Source organism: Myotis daubentonii, chromosome 4 (assembly GCF_963259705.1).
Source record: "Myotis daubentonii chromosome 4, mMyoDau2.1, whole genome shotgun sequence".
Taxonomy (NCBI): domain Eukaryota; kingdom Metazoa; phylum Chordata; class Mammalia; order Chiroptera; family Vespertilionidae; genus Myotis; species Myotis daubentonii.
The window spans coordinates 9,275,245-9,286,388 of NC_081843.1; the positions used below are offsets into that span (position 1 = coordinate 9,275,245).

The 11,144-nt window shown below is 47.0% G+C and overlaps 1 protein-coding gene across 2 annotated transcripts in view; it reads right to left on the minus strand.

Moving 5' to 3' along the window:
• LOC132232699 (integrin alpha-M-like) overlaps positions 1 to 3,575 on the minus strand; it is a 48,199-nt gene extending 44,624 nt beyond the window's left edge. For both annotated transcript variants that reach the window (XM_059692161.1, XM_059692160.1), the window contains exons 1-2: positions 3,517 to 3,575; positions 2,245 to 2,350 (exon numbers count right to left, since the gene is read on the minus strand). In XM_059692161.1, the coding sequence (XP_059548144.1) occupies positions 2,245 to 2,350; positions 3,517 to 3,544 (134 nt within the window). In that variant the 5' untranslated portion in view covers positions 3,545 to 3,575. The remainder of the gene's footprint in view (positions 1 to 2,244; positions 2,351 to 3,516) is intronic.
• Positions 3,576 to 11,144: the final 7,569 nt, after the last annotated feature.

Sequence of the window (11,144 nt, forward strand, 5' to 3'; positions counted from 1 at the left end):
TGCTAAATAAGTACATTTCTTTGCATAGATCCAATAAGACTGATTCCTAATAGTGGTTTTATTAATGGAAAACTTTGACTGGAGTATCATGTTTTAAAGAGCCCTGTCTGAACTCTAAAGACTTGAAGCCACTAAGACCACGAAGAAAGCCTGGTATCCTGCTTGAGAGCCCTGAAGATGGCTGGCGCTGGAGCGTCAGGCCCATGCCCTACCATCACTGGCGGTTGGTAAGAGTAGAAGGGGAGCAGTAAAGATGCCTCTGCATCCCTGCGGAACCCCCACACACTCTGGGCCGCAACGAGTAGGAGGGCTACTGAGATGGGCCTTAAAGCCTGGAGCGTGGGCTCAGGTGGAGTTGCTACAGGTGAGGGATTCACCTAACTCAGCAGATACTGCAGGCAGGCTTGATGGCATCTGGATGGCTTGGCTTCCTGGCCCTACGGGGCACATTAAGGTTCAACCATGAAATTCCAGCAAAGGTAGTCAGTTACCATTCTTGTTGTGTTTATGCAAACATCAGGACAGTAAATAAATAAATCTTGATTTGGCTTTTTAATAGCCATGGAGGAATTTTAAGAAGAAAAATCCTATTTCAATAGAAGTTGTTAAAGCTAAAATGGTTTCTTTCCCTTCCACCGGACCATTTATTAAGCTTATAAGAATAGTTCAATTGATAGTTATGTGTGCCCAGTACGGGCCTCTAGCAACGGTGGAATAGGAAGGAACTCTTACCATTTGCAACGTCATGGATGGAACTGGAGAGCATTATGCTAAGTGAAATAAGCCAGTCAATAAAGGAAAAATACCACATGATCTCACTCATTCATGGACAATAGAGACCATTATAAACTTTTGAACAATAATAGATACAGAGGCAGAGCTGCCTCAAACAGATTGTCAAACTGCAGCGGGAAGGCCAGGGAGGGTTGGGGGGCAGGAGGTAGGGGGGTAAGAGATCAACTAAAGGACTTGTATGCAAGCATATAAGCATAACCAATGGACATAAGACACTGGGGGATAGGGGAAGCTAGGGGACTGTCTAGGGCGGGGGGATAAAATGGACACATATGTAATACCCTTTGTAATACTTTAAGCAATAAAAAAATAAAAATAAAAAAAATAAAAATAAAAAAGAAATGCAGTCCGTCTCATGATTGAGCCAGAAGTTCCAAGACAAGGGGGGAATGAAAGGACAGAGCAGGACTGATGGCTGTGTCCTTAACCCCTCTTCCAAGAAAAAGCCTCAGGGTGTATCAGTTACTCAGCCTGCCCTTACCTCGGCCAATGGGAAAGCGGGGGAAACTAGCCCAAGGCCAAAAGTATGCTGGCCACCCCCCCTGTCTTTGTGTCACCAGACCCTAGCTGCACCCTGCCCCAACCCCCAACCCCAAGCCCTATAAATTCTTTGTTCTCTTGGGACTCGGTGCTCTCTCTTGCACCCAGTAATGGAGGCAAAGGGGGGACGAAGCAAGCTTGTGTAAGAGACCCTCTGCTTTTGCATCGGACTGGCTAGTTCCCTGGTGTGGTTTCCTTGGGGATCTTGAAATCTGGGCATAACACATATATACAATGGAATATTACTTGGCCATAAAAAAAGAATGAAATCATACCATTTGCGACAGCATGGATAGACCTAGAGGGCATTATGCTAAGTGAAATAAGTCAGTCAGAGAAAGACAAATACCATATGATTCCACTTACATGTGGAATCTAAAGAACAAAACAATGAAACAAACAAAACTGAAATAGACTCATAGAAACAGAGAACAGACTAATGGCTGCCAGAGGGGCAGGAGGGTGAGGGACTGGCTAGAAATAGTAAAGAGAGTAAATACAAATCGGGAGATGCAGAATAGTGACGGGATGTAAAGTACAGCATAGAGACATATAATAGCTGTGTATGGTGCCAGCGGGTACTGGCAGTATCAGGAAAGCCCTTTATAAAGTATATGATTGTCTAACCTCTATGCTGGTACATGCTGTACACCAGAAACTAATACAAAATAACATCGAATGTAAACTGTAATTGGGAAAACAAATGTTTAAACCCTCCTGGGATAGGAACTGGGAGAAAGGAGTGCGGGAGATTTTTCACTATCGCACTCTTTGGGATTAACTATTCGGAAATAAATCAAGAAAAACAAAATTAAAAAAAAACACAAAGGAAATGGGGGGGGGGGCGTTCTCAGGGATGCATCATAGAGGGAAAGCGCGGGAGGCAGGGAGCTCCACAGTGGCCCTTACCGGGACCCCTCAATCTGGACCACGCTCTGCCCGAAGCTCCTCACATTCTCTTGAAAGATCACGGGGTTTTCGGTGTCCAGGTTGAACCCGTGACATAAGGCCAAGGCTGGAGGGAAAACAGAGGGTGAGGGCCAGGAAGAGAGGACATAGTGAAGGAAGCAGTTCGTCCTGCTCCGTGTGTCTTCCTGTGGGATCCACCCAGCACGGAGATGTGGGACTCCCACATGCAGCTCTGAGAGCCTGGGCCAGAGCTCAGCACCCTCTTCCCATAAAGGACCAATAGTAAAAATGTTAGGCTCTGTGGGCCCATAGGCAAGTAGAGTATATTATGTACTTACATAATGTATGTCATGTACTTATAAGTATTATATAGGTAGGTACTTATATACAAGAGAGCAAATGCATTCCCACAGATTTTTCATTGAGGAGATTCAAAATATAATAATGGAGTACACGTTTTGTTATACAAATTTGCTAATGACACAAAGGGAACTCTTTGGGGGAGATGACATTTCTCACTTCACTGGGATTAAATTAGTGTTCCCAAGCATAAAGCAATTATAAATGTCCATCTGCAACCCAAGGATCACAGGCTATACACGTCGGTGGTGGAACCCTTGCCTTATGCCCATAGACCTCAGTGGCTGACCCCTGGCCTAGCCCACCAATGTGGGGTGCTTCCCGCCCCTCTCTGAGCCCCACCCTATGCTCCCACCCTGCTGATTTGCCCAAGATCAAGTTCCTAAATCTCGGTTAGGCAATTTCCTTCCCATGCAACTCTCAAGCATTTCATTCCCGGTTTTTGGCTCATTCGCCACAAAACACAGGCATGAAAAAAAACAAACTTAAATCATTTGATCCATCCGTCATTCCACAAACATTTACACCTGGGTCCGTAGAAAACAGAACTGCAGGCAAAGTGGTGGTGAGGTGGGATCCAAGAAGAAACACTCTGAGAAGAGCATCCAATACCTGCTGTGCTACCCTTCACCTCTCTAGTCTCAGGTTCCTCATCTGTGCAGGAGAGGGGCCAGCCAACCCCCTTGCACAGCCTACGGATTCAGTCCTTCATCCAGTCTTCTCTGCTCATCTCATCTTGGTCTAGCTCTACTCTCCGCTCCTTCGTGAATCTCTTATCCTTCCCCAAATCCTCTTTGTCTCTCCCCAATCTGACCCCTTGATATTCTGCACCTCTTCTCTCTACTGGCAGACTCATAAGGTCCCCTCCTCCTCACCCTAAGCACCTCCCCCAGCCCCAGGCCCCTGGCTCACCTGTTAAGAGAAGTACTCCTGGAGTCATGGCTGGAGGGAGCAGGAGCCCTGTGACTATCACCAAAGCCAGAAAGGACATAAAAAGAGAAGTAGTAGAAGCAGAAATATGCTAGAGACTCAAAGGAAGAGGGCGGGGGCTTAGTGAGTACAAAGCCTTCTTGACCTCCCTCCTGTGGCCACACTCAGCTCCCCCCCCCCATCCCCCCCTCCCCCCAGCTTCCTAGCCCAAACCAGAAAGGTCACTATTTCAAAGGTGTTGTTTGCCCACCAGCTTCTAGGCTTGTGAAAGCATGGTGAAAAGCAAGCCAAGTAGGCTCAGGACCTGCCTCCTGGAACATGTGTTCTACACATTAACACGGACCCCCCAAGTGTGGGAGGCCACCCCCTGGGTCTCCCTGCAAGCACGCTTTGCAAAATGCCCTGCCCTCCTGCCCAAGGAGACAGGAGCACCCTTCAGCCAGAATTGCCCTCCTTTGTAGCCATCCATAAGGACAGCTCAGACACAGAGAGACCTATATTACTTTGTTTAAGAAAAAAAAAATAACTCAAACCCTTTGCCCAGGAATTTTCACTTCTAAGAATTTATCCTAAGAAATAGCTGAGAAGCACAATCAAAGCAGATGTGTGAGCTGGTGTGTTGCAGCATTGCTTTTCATCCTGAAACACTGGACCAGCCTCAACACCCACCAGCAGAGGAGTGGCTGAATGGTGCCTCACCTGGGATATGTCCTCACGCTCCATCCGTCACTTCCGCTTCTGGTTCAAAGACACGGGAGCGTCCTTTCATGAAATACAGGGAACACCAAACTGGAACTTGAATGTGACTGCTAATGTAACCCCCAAGACAAAGCTTTCTTTCATTCTATCTCCTACACATTTTCCCTTGGCCCTAGCTCTCCTTTCTTTTTTTTTCTTTTCTTTTTTTTTCCTTTTTCCCCCCTTTTATTTATTTACTAGAGGCCCGGTGCACAAAAATTTGTGCACTCGGTGGGGAGGGGGGTCCCTCAGCCCAGCCTGTGCCCTCTCGCAGTCTGGGGCCCCTCGGGAGATAACGACCTGCTGGCTTAGGCCTGCTCCCGGGTGGCAGAGGGCAGGCCCAATCCCTAGGTGCAGTCCCTGGTTGGGCTCAGAGCAGGGCCGATTGGGGTGTTGGGGCGCCGCCCCCTGTCATGCACAGAGCAGGGCAATCAGGAGGTTGTGATGCCACCCTCAGTCATGCTCAGGGAAGGGCTGATTGGGGGGTTGGGGCACCGTCCCCTGTCACACTCAAGGCAGGGCCCATCAGGGGGGTTGGGGCTGTGTACCCTGTCACGCACAGAGCAGGGCCAATCAGGGGGTTGGGGCGCTGCCCCCTGTCACGCACAGAGCAGGGCCCATCAGGGGGTTGGGGCGCCGCCCTCTATCACCCACAGAGCAGGGCCGATCAGGGGATTGGGGCGCCGCCACTCTCACACTCAGGGCAAGGCCAATGGGGAGGTTATGGCTCTACCCCGTCACACACAGAGCAGGGCCAATCGGGGTTGGGGCGCCGCACCCTGTCACACACAGAGCCGCAGGGCGATCAGGGGGTTGGGGAGCTCCCCCCTATCAGGCACAGAGCAGGGCTGATCAAGGGGTTGGGGCGCCTTCCCCTGTCAGGAACAGAGCAGGGTGGATAGGGAGGTTGTGGCCCCGCCCCCTGTCACACACAGAGCCTTAGGGCGATCAGGGGATTTGGGCGCTGCCCCCTGTCACGCTGATCCCGGTGCCGGGAGGCCTCGCGGCTCCACTGATCCCGGTGCTGGGAGGCATATTACCCTTTTACTATATAGGGTAGAGGCCTGGTGCACGGGTGGGTGCCGGCTGGTTTTCCCTGAAGGGTGTCCTGGATCAGGGTGGGGGTCCCCACTGGGGTGCCTGGCCAGCCTGGGCGAGGGGCTGAGGGCTGTTTTCAGGCTGGGGGTGACTGAAGCTCCCAACCGCTCCTTTTTTTCTTTTTTCTTTTTTTATTCTGGACCAGCTTTAGCTTTGAGGCTTGGCTCCAGCTCTTAGGCCTCCTTTGCTGAAAGTAGGTTTCTGGCCTTTGCTTACAATGTTGCAATCCTGCTGGCTGAAGCCCGGTGGACTAAAGCAGGTTTCTGGGGTTTTGTTTAGCTTCTATATCTGTTACATAGTTGCTTAGAGTTGCAGCTCAGAGGCCTGCAGCCGCAGGCGGGGAACGTTGGAGTCCTCCATCACTGAAGCAAGCAAGCCTCATGTTAGTTTCAAGCTGCCTGGCTGCCGGCCGCCATCTTGGCTGACAGTTAATTTGCATATTGCCCTGATTAGCCAATGGGAAGGGTAGCGGTCGTACACCAATTACCATGATTCTCTTTTATTAGATAGGATTTTTTTAATTAAATCTTTATTGTTCAGATTATTACATTAGTTCCTCTTTTTCTCCCCCATAACTCCCCTCCATCCAGTTCCCACCCCACCCTCCTCCCTCACTCCCCATCCACTGTCCTCATCCATAGGTGCTCAATTATTGTCCAATCTCTTCCCGCATCCCCCACACCCCTTTCCCCCCGAAGAATAGTCAGTCCATTTCCTTTCTATGTCCCTGATTATATTATAATCACCAGTTCATCCTGTTCATCAGATTATTTATTCACTTGATTTTTAGATTCGCTTGTTGATAGATGTGTATTTGGTGTTCATAATTTGTATCTTTACCTTTTTCTTCTTCTTCCTCTTCTTAAAGGATACCTTTCAGCATTTCATATAATACTGGTTTGGTGGTGATGAACTCCTTTAGTTTTTTCTTATCTCTGAAGCTCTTTATCTGACCTTCAATTCTGAATGATAGCTTTGCTGGATAAAGTAATCTTGGTTGTAGGTTCTTGCTATTCATCACTTTAAATATTTCTTGCCACTCTCTTCTGGCCTGCATAGTTTCTGTTGAGAAATCAGCTGATGGTCATATAGGTACTCTCTTGTAGGTAACTAACTGTTTTTCTCTTGCTTCTTTTAGGATTCTCTCTTTGTCTTTTGCTCTTGGCATTTTAATTATGATGTGTCTTGGTGTGGTCCTCTTTGGATTCCTTTTGTTTGGGGTTCTCTGTGCATCCTGGACTTGTAAGTCTATTTCTTTCACCAGGTAGGGGAAGTTTTCTGTCATTTCTTCAAATAGGTTTTCAATATCTTGCTCTCTCTCATCTTCTGGCACCCCTACAATTCTGATGTTGGTACGCTTGAAGCTGTTCCAGAGGCTCCTTACACTATCTTCGTATTTTTGGATTCTTTTTTCTTTTTGTTTTTCCCGTTGGGTGTTTTTTTGCTTCTTCATATTTCAAATCTTTGACTTGATTCTTGCGATCCTCTGGTCTGCTGTTGGGAGTCTGCATAATATTTTTTATTTCAGTCAGTGTATGCTTAATTTATAGTTGGTCCTTTATCACAACATCAAGGGTCTCATTAGATTTCTTGAGGGTCTCATTAAGTTTATTGGCGGTTTCTAGAAAATTCTTGAAAAACCTTAAAAGTGTGGTTTTGAACTCTATATCCAGTAGTTTGCTTCCCTCTATTTCTGTAATTTGTGTCCTTTTTCTTTGTCTTGGCATTTTTTATGCTTCGCTGTGTTGATAGAATGGCTTTCTGTGCTAGGTGTCCTATAGGGCCCAGTGGCTCAGCCTCCCCAATTACCTGAGGTGGACACTCTTGGTGCACCCCCTTGTGGGCTTTGTGTACAGTCTTGTTGTAGTTAAGCATTGATTGTTGTAGGTAACACTGGGAGGAATTGACCTCCAGGCCAATTGGCTGTGAGAATCGGCTGTGTCTGCAGTGGGAGAACTTCTGTGCTGAAGACAACCTTATGGGGCAAGACTTGCTTCAGTGGGGCTTTGGTGCTCACTGAGTCTGCCCCCTGAGTGTGTCCCTTATAGATCTGAGGAGTTGTAATTGGATGGTCCCACACTGACCACTGGGTACACTGTCTCTTGGATCTAAGGAGGTGCTAATTTAGCCTCTGCCTGAGGCTACTGAGCAGAAGCTAGCTGTAAAGCAATGCAAGTTGCCCTGGGGCCTTGGGGCAGCTGCAGTTTGTTAGGTAATTTTCAGATTACAAAGGGCCAGACCTTTCATATGCAAAAGCCTCTGTGCAGGGCTTGGGCGGGGCAGGGTCCCAGGGCATCAACAGGGCGGGCGGAGCAAGCAGTATGGCTGCTCTCAGTCCTGCCTTCAGAGGTCCTGGCAATGGCTGAGAGCTCCTCCGAGAGAAAGCTGCCCTCGAGTTCTGACCGATGCCAGACAGTCCCGTTTCTCCCGTATGAGTCTGGGTCCCCAGTGACTCGCCCGGAACTGGAGCTCAGAGCCTGAGACTCCCTCCCGATTGAAAAAGATAATTGTGTCCTCAGCCACCAGCCCTCTCTGCATGCACCTCCGCACCTTTGTATTTTACTTGCACACCGCACCTCCTCTGAGTCTCGGTATGCTTTTCTCTTTCCTTCTAGTTGTATAATTTTCCTTCAGCCAGCCTTCCTGTGGTTCTGGATGATGTCCGTTCGGTCTTTTAGTTGTATTTTTGAAGTGGTTGTTCGAAGCAGCAAACTCCGGTGTTTACCTATGTCGCCCTCTTGGTTTTCTAGTTCTCCTTTCTTAATAACCAAAACAAATAAACGTTTGTTCTCTGAAAAAAAAATCCATACGTTTTTGTTTAAAAAATTACCTGTTTAAAAATATGCATGTGTGGGAAACCCAAAACGTTAATAGGGATTCTCTCTGGATGGTAGGGTCGTGGGTGTGTCCCCGTCATCTATTGCTGCATAGCAAAGCACGCCAAATCTTAGTGACTTAAAAGAGCAACTTACTATTGTCTCATGGTCCTGTGGACACTCTGGCCTCAAAGTTCCCACTGAAGGATCTCACGTTGCAGTGAGATAGTGATGGGCGGGAGTCACCCAAGGTTCCGTTGGACTAGACTTTCCCAATGGGTCGCTCGCATTGCCAGTAGTTGGTGCTGGCTGCAGACAGGGAGCTCAGTTGGGGCTGCCACCTGGAGTACCCCCGTGTGACCTCTGCGTCATGGGCTTCTCACAGCACCATGGTTAGATTTTAAGAGCAAGCGCTCCAAGAGACAAGAATTGAAAGTTTCCAGTCTCTTAAGGTTCTGATCTGGAAGCCATCACAGAGTCACCGCCACCGTATTCTATTAGTCAAGCCATCCAGAGCTCATCCACATTCAAAGAGAGGGAACACAGATCCACATCTCAATGGGAGGTGCGTTAAAGTGTCTGTAGTCAACTTGAGTCTGCTACTGGATGATTTTAGTTTTCTCCTACATATCTTTAGTATGTAAAGCTTTTATACAAAAAAGATGAATGAATTTTATGATCAAAAAGAAAAGAAAAGCACTGGTGAATAGTTTAAAACAGAGTACCTGTATGTGTTCGCAGGAAAAGGGCTGAGGAAAGAAGAATAAGGCCGTGGGCCCAGGATGAGAGGACACCCCAGCATGTGAGGAGCAGTTTAGTGGATAACCTGGGGGTTTTCTGGTAAAAGCGTTTACACTCTGATCACCACAGGAGGCTGCTATTGCTCAGACACTGTGGTCCTCCTTGCCCAAGGGCCCACTATTTGTAAAGGCCCAGGAAAAGCATCTCAGAATGGCTATCCAACCTGCAGAGCCTTTCTCAATGACCAACAAGGGGTGTGCACCTGACCAGGTGATGGCAGGAGGGCTCCTATCTGTAGGCTTCCAGTCATTCTCTCCCACCCAACCCCTACCCCTACCCTTGATACAAATCTTCGCTTGAGTTCCTCTACAAATGGACCTGAGACAAGGATTCAAGTGCAAGTAGTTTATTTGGGGAAACACTGGTGGGGAAGAGAAGACAGGAAGGAACCCATAAAAGATGTGTGATGAAACGAGTTACTACCAAGGACTATTGGAGCTCAAATCATTAAGGAACTCTGAAAGCCAGCCTCAGCATCATCCTCCTGAGTGACGGGCAAGGGGGCCAGATTCTTATCCACAACTCATATCAGCTCTTAGGTAAGGAGTGCTTCCTGGTGAAGCCTTCATTCTCTGGTGCTACTAGCCTGCCCTGCACCCAGGCAGGGGTGGCTCCAGGGGCCAAAAGGAGCCCTCAACAATCAGTTGCAGGTACTACTGGAAGCTAGAAACCAGGCCAGCTTGCAGAAAAATGTCGAACCCTGCCCAGCCAGAGTGGCTCAGTGATTGAGGTCGATTCCCGGTCAGGGGCCCAGGTTGTGGACTCAAACCCCAGTAGGGTGCATGCAAGAGGCAGCCGATCAATGATTCTTTCTCATCATTGGTGTTTCTATCTCTCTCTCCCTTTCCCTTCCTCTCTGAAATCGATAAAACTTTAAAAAAAGAATGTTGAACACTGATGGGACATAAATGGGGCAACCACAGTGTCTGCTACAGATACTCAAATGTTTTTTCACAGCACTTACATGAAGTTCTATTGTGTTTATTTAGTTTATCTATTGCCTGACTTCCCTACCAGAGTATATAAACTCTATGAGAGCAGAGAGATTTTTTTTGTCTGTCTTGCTCATCACTCTATTTCCAGTGCACAGGACAGTGCCTGGTTCATAATAGAAACCACCCCCCCCCCAAGAAATGAATAATTGATTTAGAGGAAGAATTCTGGGGAAATTAGGAAGCACCAGGAGTCCTTCTTCCCACCTAGACAGCAATTGTACTAGCGGAATTGGTCTGATGTAAATATTTAGGAGCTCTGGAGTCTCTTCAAAATTAATTTAATCTATGTCAGCTGTTAGCACTGGAGCAGCTACCAATCCCCACTCCCCCCAATCTCATGTCAGGAAGCTCTGCATGCAATCCAACAGCAGTTTGCATGCAGCTTGCAGAAACCAGAGCGGGCAGTACGACCCCATCCCCAAAATATTGGGGCTCAGTGCTCTGTTGATTACAACCTTTTATCTCAGAGATCCAAACAGAGGCAGGCAGCCATTGTTGCCCCCGCCTCCATTGTAAAAGTTTTCTCCTCTAGGTGAAGCAATTTTCAAGAGATTTAAATGACTGGTGTATTTGTTCCCCTCTTTCATTTTTCTCTCCTCCCCCGCTTTTGGGATCCAGACAGTTAAGACCTAGTACATCCAAAAGCATACACAGGAATTTAAGAAGTAAACTGTACCTACTCTAAGATCATAAGACCTTAAGATCTCAGGCTAATCCCTAACACAGAGTCAGCATATAACAATTTTTTAAAAAAAAAAAAAAGCAAAGTAAAACAAAACAAATAACAGCAAACCCTGGGGAAGGGGAAGAATATGATATCCAGAATTAGTATATTATTATATTCAAATATCTTATTTTCAACAACAAAAAATCACAAGGCATACAAAGAAAAATGAAATTATGGTATATTCAAAGGGAAAAAAAAGAAAAGAAAACATTCCTGAGAAATTCCAGATAGCAGACCTACTAGACAAAGACTTTAAAACAGCTCTCTTAAAGCTGCTCAAAAAAGGAAGACATTGAGAAAGTCAAGAAAATGATGTAAGAACAAAATACAAATATCAATAAAAGGAATACCTACAAAGGAACCAAAAGGAATTCTAGAGCTGAAAATTACTTAAATGAAATAAAAAATTCTTCTGGTGATGGCGTCTGGAGAAGA